This window comes from Zeugodacus cucurbitae, chromosome 4 (assembly GCF_028554725.1).
Source record: "Zeugodacus cucurbitae isolate PBARC_wt_2022May chromosome 4, idZeuCucr1.2, whole genome shotgun sequence".
In the NCBI taxonomy this organism is placed as follows: domain Eukaryota; kingdom Metazoa; phylum Arthropoda; class Insecta; order Diptera; family Tephritidae; genus Zeugodacus; species Zeugodacus cucurbitae.
Window position 1 is genome coordinate 37648341 of NC_071669.1, and position 25113 is coordinate 37673453.

Here is a 25113-nt window from a genome sequence, read left to right on the forward strand (position 1 = left end):
CATTCGAATACGAACATTGATAGCAGTAGCATAATGTATTCCGAAAAACAAATATTACATAATTTAATGAGACAATTTTTTTTACAAATCAAATAAATAATTTGTATAAGATTTATACTACATCCCTTAGTGTATTCTTGATTTTAGAATGGTACAGGATTCGAATGCTGTTACTATTACAAAATATTCCAAATGAAACTTGTCTCCCTATGTAACATCAAGTGTGTAAAATTTATCAAAAATAATACAGCCAAAAAATTCGCTTAATGCCTTCTGTCTGACTTTATATAGTGAAAATGTACAAAAAGAAATGAAAATGTATGGAAGTTGTGGTATTTCGGCTTTTAATCTTTTCCTATTTAGTCAAAAAAATTAAGCTATGATTTATCGTCTGTGTAAACTGTGAAAATCGCGCAGTTTGTTTTCGACTGTCAGTTGCATTTTATTTTCCACTCTAATTCGTTATTGAAGGCGAACCTTTGCAAGAAAAGCAAACGAAGAATTGGTGTTGTCGCAAGTATATTTTGTCCGATATTTTTGTTCAGCAGAATTTTAACTGTGACGAAAATAATTAAGCAATTCTTTCTAATAAAAAAATTGTGGTCTAGTTTGGTTTTCTGGTTAAAAAGTTCTTATCGGCATATTAAAAGAAGATATCTTCTTAAAAATACATATGCTGGAAATAAATTACGAGTACATAAATTTCAAAGTGAAAAAATTAAGCCAAGATATGTTGAAGATTAAATGCAAGAAATAAATACACATAATTTTGACACAAATAGTAAGAGTTTTATTTATTTATTATAATTTATAAATACTTCAAATGGTGAAACGAAAGTGGTGTCTAGTGCTATAAAAGTGGTATCCATGTAATAAGGATAAAATAAGTGAGCTAAAAGTTTCACTAAATTCCGTAAAAATAGTTTTAATGTCGATTTGATTTGGCTGATTTTGATAGCCAAGTGCATTATAAAATAATATTTTTCGTCATAAAGTCGTTGTATAGTCGTTGCAAACATAATGCAGAACAGTAGTAATTCCAGCCGTCAAGGTAAAGAGAAACGCTTCTCTATACACGATGCCTTCGAAGAGGAGACAGACGAGGCAATACGTGTATATGGTTCCACGGTGATATCAACACCTATGCGTGCAAAGCAACGTTCAACTGACGATGTATCCATTCGCATTCAGGATCCAAAGTAAGTGATTATAAATAATAAACATATTTTTCTAAATTTGAATTCTTTAATAGTAATTTGCAGGGTAATATATCTTACGTGTGCAAAACTTTGATAACAACTTATTAAAGACTTTTTAATTTTAATTTTATTAAGTAGCTTTATCTTTTTAAAAAATATAAAGATAAAAAATAAATAATGAAGAAGTCATTGCTACTTAAACATCATATTACTTATAATAATAATGCATGTACATGTATTGTATATGTAAAAGCATTTTAATAAATATATTATCAAAATAGTATTATTACTGGCCTACCAGATTAACCTAATCCAACCCTATATAAAATTAAGTGAAGTTAAAATAAAAAAAAATATTTCTCGTATTTCCAGTTTATAAATTTTGAATAAAATTTTCTTGTTTTTGATTATTATCAAATCCAACGATTACTTATGAGTGTACAAATGATTAATTAGCATGACTGTGTTGCATAAAGCTATATACTTTATATATTTAATAATATTTAAATTGTAAAGCCTATCATTGTAAAATTATTTGTATTTGTATTTTATGTCCTTAACTGTGCGAGGGAGGAAACTTATGTTTTCTAAATGATAGTTTCAGAAGAGTTTGTGAGGTTAAATTATTCATACAACTAAATCAGTGGGTTTATAATCGAGCAGATATACTGAACTATATTTGCTAGGTTGAAATCATCACAAGGGTTCCGAAATATATTATGCTCACTATTCTGAAAAAAATTGTTTCTACACATTCAGTTATAGGAGGCTGTGGTCTTGTGTTAAGTGCGATGAAATTAAACTGCCATACAAAATAGAATTCTTAAAGTATGATACGAATTTCCAATCCACTAATTTTTGGCACATGTATGGTGGGATTCACTCCTCTACTTCGAAGTCACTTACTTTCTAGGTAGTGGCTAGGTACTAATAGTGTTTTATCCCTTCGACGGTTAGATTATCTCAGGAGACCCACATTTTCTTTTATTATGTAAGAGTACTTTTCACCCTTTTATACATATTTGTTTCACGTTAATATACGGTACATACTTATGAAAGATAAATTAAAGACTTTAAAAAACTTTCACGATAATATACCAAAAATTTTAGAAATGTGAAACAAAAAAATATGAACGAAATCGGTGTACTTTGCTCTAAATAATTTGAGTAATCTCTTTAGAACATCAACCCAATGCATCAATGGCCCACACTCTTCATGACTTTCTATAATCGCATGCCTACGTCAACGTCACCATGAGTTTGTAATGGCAAACAGTAGTCCGTGTATACATATGTATGTTGGTCCCAAGTGACCATCCGCCGAATTCACTCACATTTACGCCATTGCAAAAGCAATGCAAATGATAGCAATTGTAACGAAAAATATCCACTTAAAAGAATAAAACTATAAATATGAACAGAGGCAAACTGAAGTAAAATAAATTAAAAAAGTAAAACGAAAAATGAAAAATGAAAAATGTGTCAATGATTCGTTAATTGATGGTACACACATATGCGCTTGTCGCTCTAAATGTCAATATGATTGTTTTCAATTGTTTTGTAAACATTTTCGTTACCGCTGTGCCGGCAGGAAAAAGTGCAATTACTACAACAGAAGTGGTTTACATATTTTTCAATTTCTATTTTATATTGCTCTTATATTTTCCGCTGTTGCATTCAATGTACTGCATTACTAATTTTATCACAATTGCTTCGATGCTAGTGTGTAGAATGCATTTAAAAACCCTGTGGGGAAATTGCTCCATCCAAACTATCTTATATTTAAAGTAACTATATTCCAAAGGAATTTGCTTCCTTTTAGTATTTTTGCTAACTTTTCGGTAGATTTGTGTAAATATATTTATTCTAACATCATGTCTTCATCGCGAAGAAGTTGTCTTAATGAGCCAAAAGTGTTTTGTTAGAACACAATTAATTGAATGATTTGATAAGGGATATTGAGCTACATAAAGAATCTGCGGAAGTGTTGGCTTCGAGATTAAAAGAAAAAAACTTGTTAGCGACAGGCACAAAAGTTACATTTTATCGTTCAAGAGAGCAAGACCTGCTGCATTTTTTTTATTCGGAATTTGGTTTCAAGAATTGCCCCCCCTCAAGGTCGATGGAATCGGCATATGAAGGCTGACTACTGGGGGGTTGTCCTAATACAACTCATTCACGAATGTCGCGAAAAAGAAAATTTTTGATAATGATAATTTAATAAATGCTGTGTTCCTTTATAAATTTGTATTTTGTTTTAGTTGCAACTATTTAGAAAAGTACACGTAGGAAGTCACAATTGGTATGTATGTAATCAGAATACAGTCCAAAGTTCATAAAATAATACAATGTATTGGCACCAAAACTAGAGTTGACCAGTGTGATAAACGAAAATAAAATATTTTTTTATTATCAAGCGAAAAGTACGCTGAATATTTTTTGCATTGATCTGGCTCAGTAAAGTATTTTTTTAAAATTCTCATAGGGTACGCTTTCTACATATTTATAAACGAACAATCTATTTTTAATTTGATAACATTCATTTAATGAAAATAGTGATGTGAAGTCTAAAGTCTAATTCATTCATATTGTTCAAATTTATGTATAATCAATATGGAGTAAATTTTAAAATTAAACGCAATTTTATGAGATAATCCTAGATTGCTTGTGGTATACTTATGTATTTCAAGCAAAGTTTCAATATCCATTTATTAACTATCCGATATGTTTTAAGGTACAGGGACTCATACCTACGAAATAGGTATTCTCGCAATTATCATTTTAAATAGGTTTAAACGGTTATATCAACTGATTTGATCAAACTTGGCGTGCTATATTCAAGATCTATCTCAATTTTTTTTTTTTATGAAAATATATGTTTATGCTTCGACAGTCGCACTTTGAACAGCTCTATTGCACAACTGATTTGTTCCAGTTACTGCACGCGACCCCAATCGATATGCGGACGTACATACAGTTATGTGAAAAATAATAAGGACAGCGATGAATAAAAAATACGTGTCATAAATACTAATGTTTGCTGAAGAACATGTGCTTTAACATTCGCTAGTCTGACAACTAGTCTTAGTTCTGAAAGGATATTTATTATATAAAAAAGCTAATGAATTAAGTTTAAAACTCTAAGTACATGGTAAAGACCGCTAAAAATGGTGGCTGAAAAATTATGAAAAATTATGATTTGAGGATCGTTTTCACACAACGGACTAGGTCCACACCATATCTTACAGGACACTATAAAAGCAAGCGATTATGTTAAGATATGTATGATGCAGTACTCTGAAGGCATTATAGCACTTAGGTGGTTATTTCATTAAGACAACGACCCAAAACACACGGCTAAGTGGACAAACGAGTGTTTTGAGGTCAACAACTTCAATATGGTGCAGTGGCTTCCGCAATCCTCGGATTAAAATTTGTTGAATACAGTGAAGTACAATGAGAGGAATTTGCCTAAGTAACAATGACGAGCCTTGGTAACTTTTCAGAATTCATGGAAGGCATTTCCGGTTTCCGTCTGCCAAAACCTAGTTTGTTCTATGCCGAAGCGATAACGATGCAATTTTAACAACCATGTATTTTCAAAAAACATATTATACTAATTAGAAACTGTTATTAACATGATTGAAGGAAAACTAGTTCTTTGTTCTTATTAAATATTGCATTTTTTTGTTGTAAAACTAGAGGTGTTCTTTTTATTTTTCACATGTGAAAAACGGCTAATTAAAAAAAAATTAAATAAAATACAAAGCTTTGCTAAATCTTCGTAAAACTAAAGAGACATTTAATTCGAATATGTTGTCAATATTTTTTTTTTTCACATAACTGTATGTATATACACAGAAGTACATATCATAAGCCGGGTATAATTGACACTTGCTTGCAAACCAGATTATTACTCACACATTTTTTTAACATTACAAAGTGTATCATTAGGTTTGTATGTATTAAGCAGTCCCTGCCAACATAATAATTGTACGGGTAACTGATTAGAGAAGCGAGGAATTAAAATTTAAATATGAAATATGTCTGACTACGACACTTACCATTCAACGTGTTTGCTTTCTGCCTCAATTATGTAATTTGAAGTGAAAAATCGATTTAAAAGTACACTTGAATGTATGTATGTATTAATAGTGAATTATTGAGATTGATTTAGCTAATAGGATTCCATATAAATAGCTCAGAAAAGTAATGAGCATTCGTCATTTATCTCAAGAACACAATTGGAAAAAATCGGAAAATTTAAAAATTATATTATTTTAAAAATTTATTATGGAAAGTAATGAATGGAAAGGAATTGAAATACTTTACCTTTCTTGTAAGAGAAATTTGAGTATTATTCACTACCAGCTTTATGGAACTCTCTCTTTATGACAAAAACATATTGGGAAAAATTATCAACATTTTATTTTATCCAGCTAGTTCAAGTGTAGTCTCAATAAATTGCAAATTATGACATTAATAAGACCAAAGTGTAAATTTATAATTTTATTTGCATTTGATACAAATTGTTGTATCTGACTTCAACCAATTGTTAATGATTTATCCATACAAATATGAATATATGTAAGTATATACATACATGTGCGATTATGGACATCTCAATAGAAATGTGTTAATTGTTGATATTATATGAACTTGGACGCAAACGCACATGTGTTAATACGTTTAACTTGTTAAATAAATAAACACATTGTATATAGATAAGTATGCAATATTCAGACATACACACTCGTAAATCATAATGGCCAAACGGCTTAGTTCACCGCAAATAAACTACCAACAAATAGACAATCACACAAATACCCGCTGATAACGTTAAGCTCTAACTCAATTATAAGTTAATGAAATGTCAATCGTTAAAAAATCAAATAAATGTGACAGATGACTTCCCTATCGTTTGTATGTATTATGCTCGTATTTACTAATTTGATAAGCAAAACAACTTTTCTGAAGTCTATTTAGAAGTAAACAAGTAAGGAAGGGCTAAGTTCGGGTGTAACCGAACATTTTATACTCTCGCAATTTATTTATTTAACTTAATTTATATTATATAATACACAATTTGAACCACATATTCGCCATATATATTGTATAAAGTCCATTGAAAGTTGGAAACCATAATATTAGGTTAGAAACACCGAGGTCCTTATGTTCGATATATGTATGGGGCCTTGAAAACCGATTTTTAGAATGGGGCTGCCACACTATAAACATAGTATTTGTGCAAAGTTCTGCACCGATATCTTCACTAGTGCTTACTTTATATAATGTAAAGTAAACGATTCAGATTGTCTTCAAAGTTCTGGTATATAGGAAGTAGGCGTGGTTGTGAGGCGATTTGGCCAATTTTCACAACATATCATTGGGATGTAAGGAAACTTACAAACCAAGTTTCATTGAAATCTGTGGAGTAGTTTCTGAGATATGGTTTTTGGCCCATAAGTGGGCGACGCCACGCCCATTTTCCATTTTGTAAAAAAATCTGAGTACAGCTTTCATCTGCCATTTCTTGTGTGAAATTTAGTGTTTCTGACGTTTTTGGTTAGTGAGTTAACCCACTTTTAGTAATTTTCGACCTAACCTTTGTATGGGAGGGGGGCGTGGTTATTATCCGATTTCAACTATTTTAATGGGGTGTGGTGGGGTACGTAAGAGAATCGACTACACAAAGTTTGGTTTATATAGCTTTATTGGTTTGCGAGTTATATACAAAAAACCTATTTGGGGGTGGGGTCACGCCCACTTCCCCAAAAAAATTACATCCAAATGTGCCCCTCCCTAACACGATACTATGTTCCCAATTTTTATTTTCATAACTTTATTTATGGCTTAGTTATGACACTGTATAGGTTTTCGGTTTTCGCCATTTTGTGGGCGTGGCAGTGGACCGATTTTGCCCAAAGCAACCTTCTCAGGGTGCCAAGGAATGTGTGTTCCAAGTTTCATTAAGATATCTTAATTTTTACTCAAGTTATCGCTTGCACGGACAGACGGACAGACGGACGGACAGACATACGGATTTCAAATCCACTCGTCATCCTGATCATTTATATATATATAACCCCATATCTAACTCTTTTATTTCTTGGTGACACAAACAACCGTTATGTGAACAAAACTATAATACTCTGTGCAACAGGTTGCGAGAGTATAAAAAAACAAATTAGACTAGTGTTGAATTCTTATAGCTGTCTTCAATTCGCCGAGTGCTGGAGAGTAGCAACTCGACAAACTTTATCAGATGTTCCATAAATTGTATTGCAATTGTGCTCTATATTTTCCTCTGACGCAAGATAAATTGTGTCACGCTTATATCTTTGGTAGAGAAATACTTAGATCCGCAGATAATAAAACAGTTTGGTAACCCCTAGAGTAGCAAGGTAGCATCCATGTTTTACGTTTTGTTGAGTATGTCAGGGTCTAGTCTGGATAGGTAAGAGTTTAACCTGAAACAGTATCCAGGCAACTCGTGCTCTGTGTGGTGTTCTATCTCCAAGTACGCAATTCACGGGACGGGAGTCGATGAATGTGTTAAAGGCTTCTCTGTGAATGACGTTCAGTGTTTGTCGCATCCGAAGTCCTGTCGGTAAAGTTCTGTAAGTCGTATCACCCAAGTCGTTTCTTGACCACCCGTGTACTCTCTTGTATTGATGTCAACTGACTTTGCCAAGGGCAAAAAATCTTTGCTGAAAACATGGAAGACAATAAGCTGACCGTACATTAATTGTTGAAGACAGGAGTGGTCTCCAAAAATAGTAGGTCAAAGAATGAATTTTTAATATACAGCATTCAACATGAACCGTCCCATTGAAAACATCAATTTTCGTTCAAGTTTTCTCCGTCTGGTTGCATTTAATTTTTAAAAAGTTTTTTTATTTTTAATATCGTGGTACATAATGGAACATAATAATTTTCGGCGCTTTTAATTTAACAGTTAAGCGATTTCAGCAAATCTCTAAAGCTTCCATTTCACATTGTATTCAATGATATATACCTAAATGCTATGGATTTGCGGTGTAAATAAGACGACATTACGACTACTTCCCAAATAGACCATAACCTATTGTGCCCAAAATGGGTATACAAATACGATACTTAAAGAGCGTTATATTGTGCCATGTCTAATATGATTATACTCTCGCAACCTGTTGCACAGAGTATCATAGTTTTGTTCACATAACGGTTGTTTGTGTCACCAAGAAATAAAAGAGTTAGGTATGGGGTTATATATATATAAATGATCAGGATGACGGTGGAGTTGAAATCCGGATGTCTGTCCGTCCGTCTGTCCGTCTGTCCGTCCGTCCGTCCGTGCAAGCTGTAACTTGAGTAAAAATTGAGATATCTTAATGAAACTTGGAACACATGTTCCTTTGGGACCGTGAGAGGGTTGCTTTCGAAAATGGGCAAAATCGGTCCTCTGCCACGCCCACAAAATGGCGAAAACCAAAAACACATAAAGTGTCATAACTAAGCCATAAATAAAGTTATAATAGTTAAATTTGGAATAAAGGATCGCACCAGGAAGGGGCATATTTGGATGTAATGTGGGCGTGGTCCCGCCCCCAAATCGGTTATTTATATATATCTCGCAAACCAATGAAGCTATATAAACCAAACTTTCTGCAGTCGTTTTTTTAGCCACTTCTTAATACAGTCCAAAAATGAAAGAAATCGGGTAATAACCACGCCCACCTCCCATACAAAGGTTAGGTTGAAAATTTCTAAAAGTGGGTTAACTCACTAACGAAAAACGTCAGAAACACTAAATTTCACATAAGAAATGGCAGATGAAAGCTGTACTCAGATTTTTTTACAAAATGGAAAATGGGCGTGGCGTCGCCCACTTATGGGTCAAAAACCATATCTCAGAAACTACTCGACCGATTTCAATGAAACTTGGTTTGTAATAGTTTTCTTACATCTCAATGATATGTTGTGAAAATAGGCCAAATCGGTTCACAACCACGTCTACTTCCTATATACCAGAACTTAGAAGATGATCTGAATCGTTTACTTTACAATATTTAAAGTAAGCACTAGTGAAGATATCGGTGCAAAACTTTGCACAAATACTGTATTTATAATGTGGCAGCCCATTTCTAATAATCGCCGAAATCGGACCATAGGTTTTCAAGGTCCCATGTATCGAACATGAGGACCTCGGTGCTTCTAACCTAATATTAGGTTTTCCAATTTTCAATGGACTTTATACAATATATATGACGAATATGTAGGTCAAATTGTGTATTATATAATATTAATAAAGTTAAATAAATAAATTGCGAGAGTATAAAATGTTCGGTTACACCCGAACTTAGCCCTTCCTTACTTGTTTTTGTATTTTATTCATCGTCGACTGGTAGTGACTAAATTGCCTTTATTACTTACTCACTCTAAAGTCGCGGATGCTTTTTACGCTATTATATTTTGTTGAATTATTCATTCTCCCCATTCATTCTCATTGTTTTGCCTCAGGTGACTTTATACGAGTATATACATATGTATTCATATACTAGTCAGTGTAGCGCACTTTTATGTCTTCAGTTTCATTTGTGCACCTTTCGTTTGTCATGTGTACCCCCTTTTTAATCTGCTCATCAATTGCCCCGGTTATTTGTGGTAAAATGCGATAATATTGTACAATGTGCATGTAATTAATATGAAATACGCTCGCTGGTCTCGACGTTTGGATTTTCATCTCCCCATAACCTTATGTCGGTTTTTAAAATTACGTAATTTGTAATATCTGCTAACCCGGAGAGAAATCAACATCATACATATTTAGGTGCAAGGTTTAAACAAATAGGTTATACTACATAAGTTTTGGGAGAATTAAAGTTTTGTGAAATACTGCGAAAAGGCACAAAACATTATTTTAGGTATACTATTTTATTAAAACCCAGTCTTCTATTTAAAAATTGGTTAATGAAGAGCAGAAGTGAAGAGTATTAGTTTTAACTTTATGGAAAGGCCAAAATACTTGGACTATAAATTTATTAATTATTGGTATTCGACTAATCGACTAACCGAATTAACCGAATAGGGCATTATTCGAATAATAATATTCGGTTTGCACTATTCGGATAGTCGTCAGTCATCGACTATTCGATTAACCGCACATTTCCGACTATCCGGTTAACCGTTCGTTGTCGACTATTCGCATAGTGTAAGTTCATTCAATTTTCAGGTTAATCGAATAATTTTAAGAGCCCTAGTACAAATGTTACGCTTTGTTACGGGTCTTCACAAGAGTATAGCAATGATTTAAATGTTATAAGTATTCTGTGGCTTTGCAAATTCATAATTTGATAGAATTAAAAAAATATAAACTTCAAAATATAAAAGTGTTATCACCACTATCAAAGAGGTTTTGTCGTTTTGCTCCAATTTTAATAAACAAATATTATATCTTGCACACAAATTCATTTAATTTTTAAAATGTTTGCTTTTTCCAATTTTAACCATTTGACACTTCTCTTGAACATTTGCTGTTGAAGCGAGAAGATATCCCACTCGCTAGTATGACCAGCGATCAAAATTTGTTATAAGACAGGTAAATTCATTTGAAAATCAAATCTACACAATTCTCATTTAGATTATGTTGCACTTGCGTATAAAAAAATCGATGTAATTCACCGGAAACTTATAGAACCATTATACCAAATTTAGTTATACGCCCTTAAAGTAGTCGGCTTCTCCTTTTGTGCATTGTAATTTTTTTATATTTCAATAAAATTTTTGGTAAAAGCATGAACGGTGCCAATATGGGCCTGATTTAACGGACCTCGGACTAATGTGTTGAATGAAATACGCCACGCTTGCAAGTAGGGATAGTTTACAGTAAAATTATTTATCACCACATTTATTTCTTTACGCATACGTAAGTAGTATGTATGTTATGTACATATGTGTTTACTGTAAGCTTAGTCCTACGATTATGACAACAGAATGCGAAATTTCACAGTTTCTATCAAAACTAACAAATTGCGATTATTTCCGGGCAGGTAAAATAATACAGTAAGAAACCCATATAAATAAAAAAAAGTAAATAAGGTAAGGTGGCTACTCGAAAAGTAAATGCTCGAATGCACAAAAGCATAAGAATACTCGCACTTAGCAGTCAATCGAGCAACGATTAAGTAGTCAGACTTTTTCAGTGTATGCATTACACAGCGCGGAAGGAAGGTGGAGCGTGCCAAGACGCCGACACTAGACATCCGATATGTGGAACGTGCGATAATTTATGCGTATACATGTATGTACGTGCGGCGGTATATGAGTTTATATCTAAAAATAATAAAGTACTAGTTGTTTATATGTATCTACCCTTTAGGAAATGTCCATCGAAGCGCATCTTCACACCTTTGGTTTCTTTTATTTTCTTTAATACTGGTATTATAAACTGCGATGAACTCTCTTCGCAGCTTAACTCATGTAAAATTTCCCTATTGTCTTTTTTATACACTTTCGTTGTAGAAAATGAAATTTTTCTAAACAATTCAAACGAATAGACCTATGCGATGCAAATGCATTAGCTATGCAAAATGGCCGAAGTGGCATTTAATTCACTGCCGGTGTGACTAGCGTCGCCAACGTTTCATCTGCCATGCATGACGTGTACTTTATTTATGGCTGCTGGCCAATCAAACAACCAAGAATGTAAACAATTCGCTAGACATGTCTTCATAGTATACATGGTATATATTCACATATATACACCAACTTGTCTATATTCCACATAAAAAGTGCACAAATTTCAGAAATGTAGTGTATTAATACACACATGTAATTTAAACTTGATGTTGAAGTTATTTAAAGTTGAGTTCATTTCGTCCGCTCACAATTTCAAAGTGTGTTCTACAGAAATTTTCACTGCTTCGTGACGTTATGAATGAAAAACGGCAAAACCCCGCTTTCAATTACTATATTCGTTATATTTGCTATAGAAAGTTTTATTCGGTCTCAGAAACATTCCCCACAAACTGTCATGTTTCCGCGTAGAGGAGCTGTTGTAGATATATACATACATATGTACATATAGATGTATATAATTATTCTATTATTATTCCTAGAATTTAGATAAAATTTCGGAACTTTTTGCATCGAACAAATATGTATATATTTGCTTGTGTTTAAGACTTCTGAAAAAATATGATATAAACTCACAGATTTACTTGTACAAAGATATGTATGTGTAAGATTGTCTGCCCATTCATATAATCAGTCTAATCAGAATGTGCGACGCAATAATACTCGCGAATTCGCTATGGTCGATAAGTACATGTGTATGTATGTAAATGACGATGTCAACTAAGGTAAGAGACGTGAATATTTCAGCAGTTAATCAACACTACATGTGCTCTGTGATACACGTATGTTGCCTGGTTACCTTTTCTTTGCGCAATTCCGGAAAAGATTAACGAGACTTGGTTTAATGCTAATGAGCTGCTTTATATTGCAACTTGAAATGAGAATAATTACAAAGAAGCGTTTGGAATATGCAATGCAATTTAAACTACAGCTTTATATTTTGAAACCGTCTCGCTGATGAAAACTTTTTGTCTGTATGTTCTTTTTTTTACTATTGAGGCTGGCTTTGATACCTTTAAAATTGTTAAACATGAAGGTTCAAAAGTTTAAAAGTAAATGAAACGGTTTTTAGAAATCGTTTAATCAACCTTAAAGCTGACGGCTTATGAATTGATAAGATAATTCGCCCTCAATCATTTTAAATTATTCCTTGTAAATTATTGCTCGTGAAGTCTGCAGATGATCAAGGTCTCCCTAGACAATTTAGGTGACTGGGACAGTTCGACATTCGAACTCCCTGCACTGGTTCAGTTGCAGAAGTTTATGCAATTAACCGGTGAGATTACCAGCGGAGGTACCATAACGAACATATTGCCATCATGAGTGATAGCCAAGCGGCACTTAAAGCGATCACATCGTACGAAACAAAGTCCCGTTTGCTCAGAGAACGCGTAGATAGACTCAACAATCTATCAACGTATAATAGCGTACAAATAATATGGGTGCCGTGATAGCACGGCACTGCTATCCCACAACCTTTTTTGGAGGTGGGTCCCATACATGAACGCAGGAAAAGAGGAGCAGACAGCGGGATTACACCAATTAAAATGCCTATCGGGAGGTTATAACACCAAAAGATTCAAGTGTGTAATAAACCTCTAAAGAAAGCAAACTAAAGGTACTGGTGAGTCTATACACTTGCATGGGCCACTGTAAGCTCAAGAAACACCTACACAATGTGGGCTTGGTCTCATCAGAAACTTGGCCCATCTGTAAAGTAAAGGCTGAAACTCCCCTACACCTGCTATTAGAATGTGTAAAACTTCACAGAAACAGGAGCAGAATTTTGGGACCTACCATCCCAAATGAGGGGCGCATCGACTCACTTACTCCTAGTACTATTCTGGAAGTCATGGAGAAGACGGAGCTGCAGCATTGGGAGGATACAATAGATCAAAGGTCGCATTGCAGTCCTCTGTAATCATTCTGTTCTTTTGAAATACAAGTATATAGAAATATTCTTAATTAGTATAATCATTAATCGTTGTTTTAGATGTATTAGTCATATTCTTAGCATTCTTTTGTCATTCAAGCAATATGAGTATTTTAAAACAAAAATTGGCAAATATTTACGGGTTCCATTATAGGAATTCAATGCGCACGACATCTGGTTGTTTCTTTGTTTTTTAATACAAGCGATACATCCAATTTACTAAATACATGGTGCACATATGCGTTGTTGTATTGAGATTGTACAATGTACTAAAAATGCATCGGAGAACAAATAGAAGGGAAGAAGTGTAAATTAAACGTGAAGATTTGTAAATGGAAATATTTTTAGCGGCTGACTACGCAGAGCATAGTCTGAGTGGCTGAAATCCTCAGCACATTCATAAGATCATGTCTCAGCTGCAAGTATAAACTTGCCAGACCGAAAGAGTGTAAGAACTGGACGAAAATTGAGTTGAATTTGAAATCAGCAACTGCATTCATCAGAAGCGTGTTTGCAGCTGAACGCTTTGGCGTGTGGGACGCATAATCGCAGCAACGAAACCCACTCGCACAAAAACCTGTCCCATGCCACATGCCACCAAACACCAATAATACTGTGGAAGCGAGAAAACATGCAGCATTTCAGCAGTTAATGCAAACAAACGACCAGCCTTGCCCAGCGAGGCGATTGCGGGTGCCAAAGCACAACGCTGAGAAGATGGGACTGCATTGACTTTCAGTGCTGTGTTGTTCCCCTATCATATGTATATGCACACGATAATTTAAAACTTTAATGAAAACAGAGCGGGGCTACATGCATATGTTGAAATGCAGAGCACCAGGCCGCGAAATGCAGGCGAACGACCGAGACGAGTTCGTTCAGCTGTGTGGAGCGCAGCGGAAGTCATCTGCGACGCTATGGTGTGTTGATAGGGAGTGAGCTAAGTGCTCTAGTAAGCAAGGCTGCGAAACGATGAGGCAACGCAATATGCAACAGATTTTTCAAGTTGAACCACAAAGGCGGCACACGCACGACTATACGCGGCGGCACTTGCGATCTCGTTGATGTATTCATTGCTTGTCCTGCACGCCCAATATACTGGGGCAATTCCATTATGCGTTTCAGCTGCTACTCGTGTTGGGGCTGGCGCTGGTGCTGCTATAGCATTGTGCCATTCGTTAAATATTCTTTATCATACAAGGCGCCTAAGGTACCACTTATATGTACACATTGTATGGGGAATGCCAATTGTATTGTTTGAATCTATATGTAGAAGTATTTACACAGTTAATGCTGTTTGTAGTGTTATCGATGTAGAACCTTAACGTAGCTTTTGTTAGTTTTAATTGAGAAGTTGACCTTCTTAGCTATGTATTTAGGCCGCGTTGGATGAAATGCCAATACTTTAATCAGCTAATAGTCCTTTCATTTGCTAATTCTACTATCTTACTGGCGGCAAAAAATGGAGTGTAATATGTTAGAAAAAAGCGCGGGCTAGTAGATGACTCTCCACAATTAATAGTTCGCCTTTTATATTTTGACTAGTTTGAATCGGTATTGGGCTGATAATCGATTTCGATTAAATATAGAGCTGCTTTCCACATCAAACAGCTCGATTAACACACAATTCGTCTCATATATTCGGCATAAAGTCCACTAGAATAACGAAAATTATTATATTTAGTATATGGAAGCTGGAATAATTCCTGGCCCGATTTCAACTATTTTTGCCACCATGCTATATTATATTCAACACTTAATTTTGCTAAGATACATATATCACATACTAATCAGTATGTACGGTATAATGCCCACCGGAAGTTTGAAAATCCGAATTTGAAATATATTGGGGCAAGAGGAAGGAAGTATTGGCCTGATTTCATTTCGTTAAAACTGAACGAGTTGATATGGTTTTAGACCCATAAGTGGGTCTTTACCATGAAATTTACGGTTTCTGTTGTTTTCCCTTACTGAATTAAAGCATTTTAGTAGTTTTTAACATAACCTTTGTATGGGAGAAAGGTGTGGCTAAAATCCGATTACCTATTAGACTGTATAAGGAAGTGTCTAAAGTAAATACCTCCTGAAATTTTATTTGATATAGCAAGATATGTACAAAAAGCTTTGTTAAGGGTCCACGCTCACTTTCCTAAAAATTGCATATATGCCCATTCCTAGTTCGATCCTTTGTGCAAATTTTACTGTCATAGCTTTATTTATGGTTTAGCAAAAGTCAAGAAAAGCCAAGAAAAACATGTATCACGTTTCATCAAGATATCTAAATTTTTACTCAAGCTACAGCTGGTGGTTGCGAAAATAATTAAAGTAGTTTGGCCTTCTTGGAGATACAATGCTTGAGGTTTCGTATGCTCAAATACTTATTCATGAATACGTCTAAAAATTCGCTACGAATTCAAAAAGGTTAGCACTAACTACAAAACTTATGTATGTATGTGTGTATTAGAGCTCTTGGTATTCGACTAATCGACTAACCAAATAGGGCATTATTCGAATAATAATATTCGGTTTGCACTATTCGGATAATCGTCAGTCATCGACTACTCAATTAACCGTTCGTTGTCGACTATTCGAATAGTGAAAGTTCATTAAATTTCTATGTTTATTGAAAAATATGAAACTCATGAAAAATGCGAACAATTGACATTTTCACAAATAAAAACAAATAAAAATCAAAGGCTGCTTGGATTTCAAACAATTTTCATTTATTCAAATGCTCTATCTAATCTAGCAACTATTCGAATAGTCGCAGCGGAACAACTATTCGAATAACCGCAGTAGAACAATTATTCGAATAGTCGGAACATTGCGACTAATCGAATAGTACTAACCGGTTAATATTCGTACGAACGGTTACAAACCGGATATTCGAATAATCGGTTTTCAGGTTAATCGAATAATTTTAAGAGCCCTAGTGTGTATGTATTCAATTCAAGAGCCGCTACTTCTTTCAGAAGCTATATAAAATGCTCAACTTGCCTTGTTTTCAGTACCTATTGGCCTAGATTTATAAGTGCGTGATTGTCTTGTAATTATCTAAAGTCAAAAAGATTTTGAACTAAGTTCTCATTTTTCACTTTCTCCTACTTATTATTTTAGGGCTCAGCAACTGTTCCATTTGTTTTTGCAATATTAGTATTGCCTCCTATGAATGTAATATTTAAGGAAAAGTATAGTACTCCAGAGTATAGTAAGTTCTTTTAAATATATAAGAAGTAGGTAAAAATGATAAAGTTCAAATTTTTTAATAATAGACTTAAATAAATTTAATTTAGATAAATAAATCATTTCATACATCCATACGAATTATCTTAAAAAAATATGTATTTATGTACATGTGTAACTCAAAAATGGCATAATCTGTCTGTCTCATCATTTATTGCCATAAGCCATTCTGTGTTTTGAGCCAGTGTTAAGTAAATTTAGTACTGTTTTTAGTGACGCCATCAACGCTACTAAATGGTCATTAAAACAAGTTTATACGTGCTCATTGGCGGAAATTATTTGCCGTCCGACCACAATAAGCACTGTCATGCATGAATACGATTATAAGTGCCATAAAGAAAATTTAGATAAACCTTAGAAATGAGTAAGAAGCAAGCAAGTTAACACTTATTCACTCAATACTAATGTTTGTGTAGGTATGATTGCCTCATACAATTTTGCAATCGTGTTAATACGAAATTTAACTTTTTGACTCTCCATAACTCCGGCCAAACGAAAAACAAAAGTGGCCCACAAGTTTAAGATGCTTTAACACTTTAAAGAGTCAGAGAGAGTAGATTTATTCGGTAAATAATTTCTGCTGATTTAAGCAAAACTGAATGAAATACTCTTTCAGCTTTATACGAGCTTACTATTTTCAACTTTTATTGACATTGTCATTTCTTTATTTAAATAAAGGAAATAAGTTAGAGAAAAGTCTGGCAATTTTCCATCTGCGTTACCTGTTAGGGAAGTATAAACCCTTTTCCAAAAGTCATCGTTTTTTATTTGAACGTCTTTTTCTTCTTCTTGACTGGCGTAAACACCGCTTACGCGGTTATAGCCGAGTCCACAATAGCGCGCCACGTATCCCTCCTTCTGGCAGTTTGGCGCCAATTGGTTATACCAAGCGAAGCCAGGTCCCTCTCCACCTGGTCCTTCCATCGGAGTGGAGGTCTCCCTCTTCCTCGGCTTCCACCAGCGGGTACTGCATCGAATACTTTCAGAGCTGGAGCACTTTCATCCATTCGAACAACATGACCTGGCCAGGGTAGCCGCTGTTTTTTTTTCGCTGGACTATGTCTATGTCGTCGATTAACGCATACAGCTCATCGTTCCATCGTCTGCGGTATTCACCGTTGCCAATGTTTAAGAGACCATAAATCTTCCGCAAAACCTTTCTCTCGAAAACTCCTAGTGCCGTCTCATCGGATGTTGGCATCGTCCACCTTTCTGCACCGTAAAGTAGGACGGGAATGATGAGAACGTCAGTTTTAGTTAATACCAAAAATTATTAAAATTATTTAAAAAGTTTATTCTAAGCTACAAAATCTATGAAGAACCCTGAATAATTACTTTACAAATATTATTATTTTAAATAAAATACATATTTGACATTAGTGTACCTAACCTCTCCAAACTTTTGATCGAATAGACTCTTTGGATACGATTTATAAAAGAATCGTATTCTAAAAGCTATTTCACACGAACCAATGCTTTCATCAAATCAAATAAATAATTTTTTGGAAGATTGCCACCAATTTAAATTAATAAGAGTTTTGAAATCAAATTGCGCATTTAACTTAAGCGTCCAGAAAGATAACCGTGGAATAGATGAGGGAGCTATTATGAAATGAAATTGAGTAGATAAACAAAGTATCGCAATGTGAGTACCAAAATAAATATGTTTTAAAAAGCTGAATGTTAAAATGTTTGTGAGAAGCGTTGCCATCTGTTTAAAAACTCGAATTTCAATTAAAAGGTTGAGAACGACATTAATGACTAAAATAATAATAATATTTGAGATTAATTCAATACAATTTTTAATTGAAGTTAAATAACAAAATAATTGTTCCATTCAGTAGTAACCAACTGATTCTGTATACCAATTGTGCCTTTATTTATTTATTTGTTTAAGAGGCAAGCGTGTCGCAAATCTGATTCCTGATTTATTTTGTCTGTGAATTGAGTCGGTGTGTTAATGACCGAATGTCGATGTCATTAACCTCGAGCTTTTTAATTATCTGTTAAATCAGAAGCAAAGAAATAAATAATTTACACAAATACATACTTACGGAAAAAGTCACACAAACACGCCAAAATTTAACATTGACTATAAGACAATGGCGTTAAAAGGAAGTCACTGATAGATGAAAGGTTAACGCGCGTTAAAAATATTTTTACAGTACTCTTAAAAATATTTCTATATATATTCGCCCGATTTGATTCGATTATTGTACAAATTTAGCTAGCAGAGCAGTCTGTAAACAAAATTTTGCGATAATGAATCTTCTCAATTTCTATACGTAATAGCATTATGAATTGCATCGTGAAATACACATATTTTAGTATTATCAGGAAAACAACTCTGCATTCGCTCATTCTGCTTATTTTTGGCAATGGATCGGCATACAACTTTTTCGACTATCTCAACTTATAAGAGAAGCTTGACTCGACATTAGCCGAAATATTGTTGGATCATTAGTCATCAGAATAACTCATTATTCGTATGATTATACCATCAAAAATAATTACCTACAAAAACAATCAACAAAATTGTCGAAATTGCGTATACATTACTATATATAAAAAAGAAGAAAGAAACCGACATGTGCTGAGTCATATTGGTATTGTATATGCATTTAATAACCGCCTATTGCACTTGTGTACAATCTCTCCTTTCTGCCTACATCATGCGACGAATTTCGCAACTAGCCAACAGCTAAGAGAAAAGTATCGATTGCGTAGGTGGTACAACAGTTTTTGTGATCATCGGATAAATGACTAACACTTCGAAATTATTATAACCACAGAAGGGCTAAGTTCGGGAGGGAAAAAGTACTTAAAATATTAATCAAATAACTTTTTGAAACCCATTATGGTTGAAGAAAGGAACCATCTGATCTTGACTTGCTATCAAAATGATTTCTTATACTGTTTTGAAGCTTAAATGTAATATTGTGTATATCATCAAACAACGGCTTGAAATAGAAGTATCCATGTCACGTAACTGAAAATAAAATACACATACATTTAACGATGAATTGGTGCAATTATTTAAATTTTTCTGTCATTTACATATGTGAGTAAAGTGTGTAAAATATATTTCCCCTATAATGTACACCATGTTCCGCTATACTTTGCTGTAATAGTCATAGTTATCAACGTTTTGTGCCACCTCATTCATCATAATATGCAAGATGTCATAACTAATCGCTGAGGTCGCTGATTAATGACTGTTGATAATATTTTATAATTAACTGTAGTGAATATCGAAAATTGCTTTTAATTATTATTTAATAATTGTGAAATAGATGTAGCTAAAGTAAAACATTCATATGAGGATTATGTTTAGGTTAAAAAGGGATCATATCGGGAATGCATACATTTGAAATTCGGCTGGTATGCAGCACTACTGAGCCTCCATGAAAAGTTCATTGCATACCCAATTCTTTCATATAAAAAATCTGTGCGCAAATACCGGAGAAGCAATTGATTTTTTGTTTTGAACACATTTTTTATTTTAAATGCAACTTGTTATTGGTTACATCAAAATATTCGAAGAAGATTGCAGCAGCCTTAAAACGATTGTGTCTATATACTTATATACTGAGAAAATTTTTACGTTGTGAGTCAGCCTTTATTTCACCACTAGTTCTAGTAATTGCAAGCAAGGTAGCAATGTAGATAACCTCTGTCATAACAACATAGATGAACCCAAGAATGATAGAATAAGAAATAGAAGAAAAATGCATGATATCACTCTTAGATGAACTGGGCAAGAATGCATTACTGCATGCAGTGTTTGTATGTTCTCCTCCATTTTCTTTCCGCCGTCAAAATTGCGAGGACGTGGTTTGTTAAAGAAATTAAAATATACGGGTTTGAAGAGTCTAAATGTCCAATTTTTTTGTCAAATTAATATACATTCCCTTGAAGTATGCATTAGCCAAAAATACAGAGAACCTTAAGGCGTTACATAAGTTTCGTGGGTTTAAAAAAACGAATTTTTGTTTTATGGTTTATTAATTTCTACAACATCTCCATAGTTTCGGAGATACAGCTTTTGGAAGGTGTGCGCTCCAAGTGAAGTACTATTGTTACTCAAAACTTTAAACGAATTTTCTCGGAACTGTGTTTTTAAAGTCGGTTGTCAAATTTTCTCGAAAACTACTCAACCGATCTTAATGAAATTTTGCACAGGTATTCGAGATACAATTTACTCGTGCTTGAACGAAGGATTATCATTTTTTTTTTCAATTACAAAAAAAATTTCAATTATTAAAAAAAAAACAAAATGTCAAGCAAATTTGACCGAAATTCTTATTTTTTTTGGAGAAATGTTTGCTAAAATTCCAAATTTTATTTTTATACTCTCGCAACAAATGTTGCTAAAGAGAGTATTATAGTTTTGTTCACATAACGGTTGTTTGTAACACCCAAAACTAAACGAGTTAGATATAGGGTTATATATACCAAAGTGATCAGGGTGAAGAGTGGAGTTCAAATCCGTCCGTCCGTCTGTGCAAGCTGTAACTTGAGTAAAAATTAAGATATCTTGATGAAACTTGGCACACTCATTTCTTGGCACCATAGGAAGGTTGCTTTCGAAAATGAGCAAAATCGGACCACTGCCACGCCCACAAAATGGCGAAAACCGAAAACACATAAAGTGCCATAACTAAGCTATAAATAAAGCTATGGAAATAAAATTTGGTATGAAGGATCGTACTATGAAGGGCATATTTGGATGTAATTTTTTTGGGGAAGTGGGCGTGGCCCCGCCCCCTACTAAGTTTTTTGTACATATCTCGCAAACCAATAGAGCTATATAAACCAAACTTTCTGCAGTCGTTTTCTTTAGCCACTTCCTAATACAGTCCAAAAATGAAAGAAATCGGATCATAATCACGCCCACCTCCCATACAAAAGTTAGGTTGAAAATTACTAAAAGTGGGTTAACTCATTAACGAAAAACGTCAGAAACACTAAATTTCACACAAGAAATGGCAGATAAAAGATGCACTGAGATTTTTTTACAAAATGGAAAATGGGCGTGGCGTCGCCCACTTATGGGTCAAAAACCATATCTCAGGAACTACTCGACCGATTTCAATGAAACTTGGTTTGTAATAGTTTCTTTACATCCCAATGATATGTTGTGAAAATAGGTTAAATCGCTGCACAACCACGCCTACTTCCTATATACCAGAACTTTGAAGATGATCTGAATCGTTTACTTTACAATATATAAAGTAAGTACTAGTGAATATATCGGTGCAGAACTTTGCACAAATACTATGTTAATAGTGTGGCAGCCCCATTCTAAAAATCGCCGAAATCGGACCATAGGTTTTTAAGAACCCATATATCGAACACGAGGACCTCGGTGCTTCTAACCTAATATTATGGTTTCCAACTTTAAATGGACTTTATACAACATATATGACGAATATGTGGGTCAAATTGTGTATTATATAATATAAATAAAGTTAAATAAATAAATTGCGAGAGTATAAAATGTTCGGTTACACCCGAACTTAGCCCTTCCTTACTTGTTTTGTCTTTCCTTCGTTCACACAAGAGTTTATGGTCTTACCTAAAACACTTATTTTTTTTATTTTGGATGATCCTGTCAGGAGTTATGTTGACATCGCGGACGCACCTTTTTTCCGAGGGGTCACCGGAAATGACGTCACAATGGAGGAGTTTTAATTTTCTGAAATTATTCTTTAAATATGTATCTATAAGACAGAAAAAAGTTTGAATTAAATAAATAATTTTTACATAGAAAAAAAAATTGAATATAGGCCATTTTTTACGCAAAAAATAACCTTGTAACCCCCTTTTTTGACGTTTTCTTCTCTTCATAAGTATTCACATTGTCATTCAAATGGGCTTTGTGCGTGTGCTTCTCATCATTTCAGATACCTAACATACCTGATTAGAAAAATTTACGTTCAAGTTTATACGTTTACCATAAAAACAGTAAGAGAGCCAATATCTAGTTAAAACTATCTAAACCAGATTAATACGGAGTTTTTGGTCTTCATTATTTCATTCTTTAAAGCACTCTTTTATTGGCAAAACAATATTTATGAGTATAAATTAAGGACATGGCACGCATACTTTTTTGCGAGCCATAGTTGGTAGCTACTTCGTGCATATATTTGACATAAAATATATATAAATGTGTATATAAACTTATTTGTGTATATATTTATAAATGCAGCTAAGCGAGTGCTTATATTTACTTATTTCTAATTAAGACCTTCGTCTTTTATTTATATTTTTACAGAAACTACACCAAATACGCTGAGGACACCACATCGCGTGACAGCGACTCGCTGATCCAGGAGTACGGCAACATACCCACAGAGGAGATAAACACATACTGTTGGCGGCATCCGAAAGTGCGCGAAAACTGGCGAACTGTATTAGCGGCTGTCACCTTGCTGATTGTCGGCACTGGTCTCTTTGTATTCGGCACATTCGCTGTCGCAGACCCGGCGAACACATCGCAGGGTGTGGTGTTCTTTGTGGCCGGACTAATCTGCTTCATACCGGGCGCCTACCACGTCGTCTACATTTGGCTGGCAGCCAAGGGATACAGAGGGTTCGACTTCTACCACCTGCCGTTGTTTACATAAAACAACGTCGACGCCAACACCATCGACTACCAAGATATATGGGTAGACAACAATGACGATGACGACGACGACGGCATGGGTGAAGGCATTAATCAAGACGTTGGCCATGGCAATGATAAAGACGACGGTATAATGGTTTAATATGCATGCAGCGAGTCGCATATGTACCAAATGCATACATATGTACAATATGTTTGTCCAGCGTTCAAAGCTTGCCATTATCCTTAGCTTACAAAAGTTGTTTTGTCGTCCTGGAGAGTGGGGTTGTGTGTTGACTGGCGGCATAGTCGAAATATTCAAACATAGCTAATATTACGGTGGAAATAGTATCCGCCGCGCTTAATAAGCAGCTGATTTTCTATTACTAACATCACAACATCATCATTACATCTTTCATCTATTCGTTGAGCAAGGCAGTTTGCAGGGCGAACATACTAAAGTATCGAATTGTCCAGAGCTGCTCATCATCCAAACACACGTCATTTTATTGTTGTGGCGTTTGACGAAACACACACACTTTCATACATTACTTTTGGTTGCGTATCAAACTCATCTTAGTATTTAAACAAGACATACTATAAACGCTTCTGATATTGCATAATCGGTATACTATAGTAAAGCGTAGAAAGCAATGAAACTAAACAATAAATGTCACTCTCTTAGTTGTATTACATACGAAATTCTAAATTCCCTTTGTTGCTGGAAAATAGTTTTGTATTTTAATTAGATTTCGTCGTGGCTAAGTGTTAACTGAAATGCGATACGATTTGTATGGCTGAAATTGCATATGAAAAAATAATTAAAAATAGTTAAAACACAATGGGAGTTAAGGGAGCTCTAAGCGGGAATTCGTGTACATACTCAAACAAGTGACAAAACGAAAATCGAAGCCAACATTTGTAATAAATCCAAGCACGAAACTGATATTTAACTGGAATCTTAATATTTCGCTTATAATCCTGCGAAATGTCTAATTAAATATATAAAATTATTGATATAATGAAGACCAAACAATTCCCATGTAACATTTTCAGAAAAAAATTAGAAATAAAATTTAAAATATGCAAAAAGTTAACAACAACGCCTGCACGCCACTAAGAATTAAGAAAAACAATAACATCTAAGCGTTTATGCCAAAATAAAAAGTGCACACACTTCATTATAATGAAATTTAATTAACAGGTTTAGCAATACACCGAACGGTCGATTTTAGGAGCACTTTTTTCAAAGAATTCAAATAGAGCGGAATGAAAATACAATTTTTAGCAACCATATTACGTGCTTAGATTCACTAATTTTTTTTAAATATTATGTTTCATTTGAAATTGTGGCGTCCTGCGTTCTGCAACTAACTGAAAGTTTCCTAAAGCTATGCACGAACATTTTTGTATGTTTATAAAAACTATTTATATTATTGAGTATTTGGTTAAAAAGTAATTCTATAAAACAATCGATAAACTTATACTTCAATATAACCAAATTCTGTTTCCAT

The 25113-nt window shown here is 34.1% G+C and overlaps 1 protein-coding gene across 1 annotated transcript; it reads left to right on the top strand.

Moving 5' to 3' along the window:
- Window positions 1–455: 455 nt before the first annotated feature.
- On the top strand, window positions 456–25109 carry LOC105211592 (transmembrane protein 134). Its single transcript, XM_011183109.3, has 2 exons — window positions 456–1199; window positions 23270–25109. Exons 1-2 carry the CDS (start codon window positions 1021–1023, stop codon window positions 23619–23621), a joined length of 531 nt encoding a protein of 176 aa, XP_011181411.1. The 5' UTR covers window positions 456–1020; the 3' UTR covers window positions 23622–25109.
- The last annotated feature ends 4 nt before the right edge of the window (window positions 25110–25113 follow it).

Bases quoted from the DNA above. Each gene is read 5' to 3' on its own strand.
- LOC105211592 (XM_011183109.3), top strand. From the start codon at position 1,021: ATGCAGAACAGTAGTAATTCCAGCCGTCAAGGTAAAGAGAAACGCTTC. The intron at 1,200-23,269 runs GTAAGTGATTAT...ATATTTTTACAG, and splicing joins ATTCGCATTCAGGATCCAAA to AAACTACACCAAATACGCTG.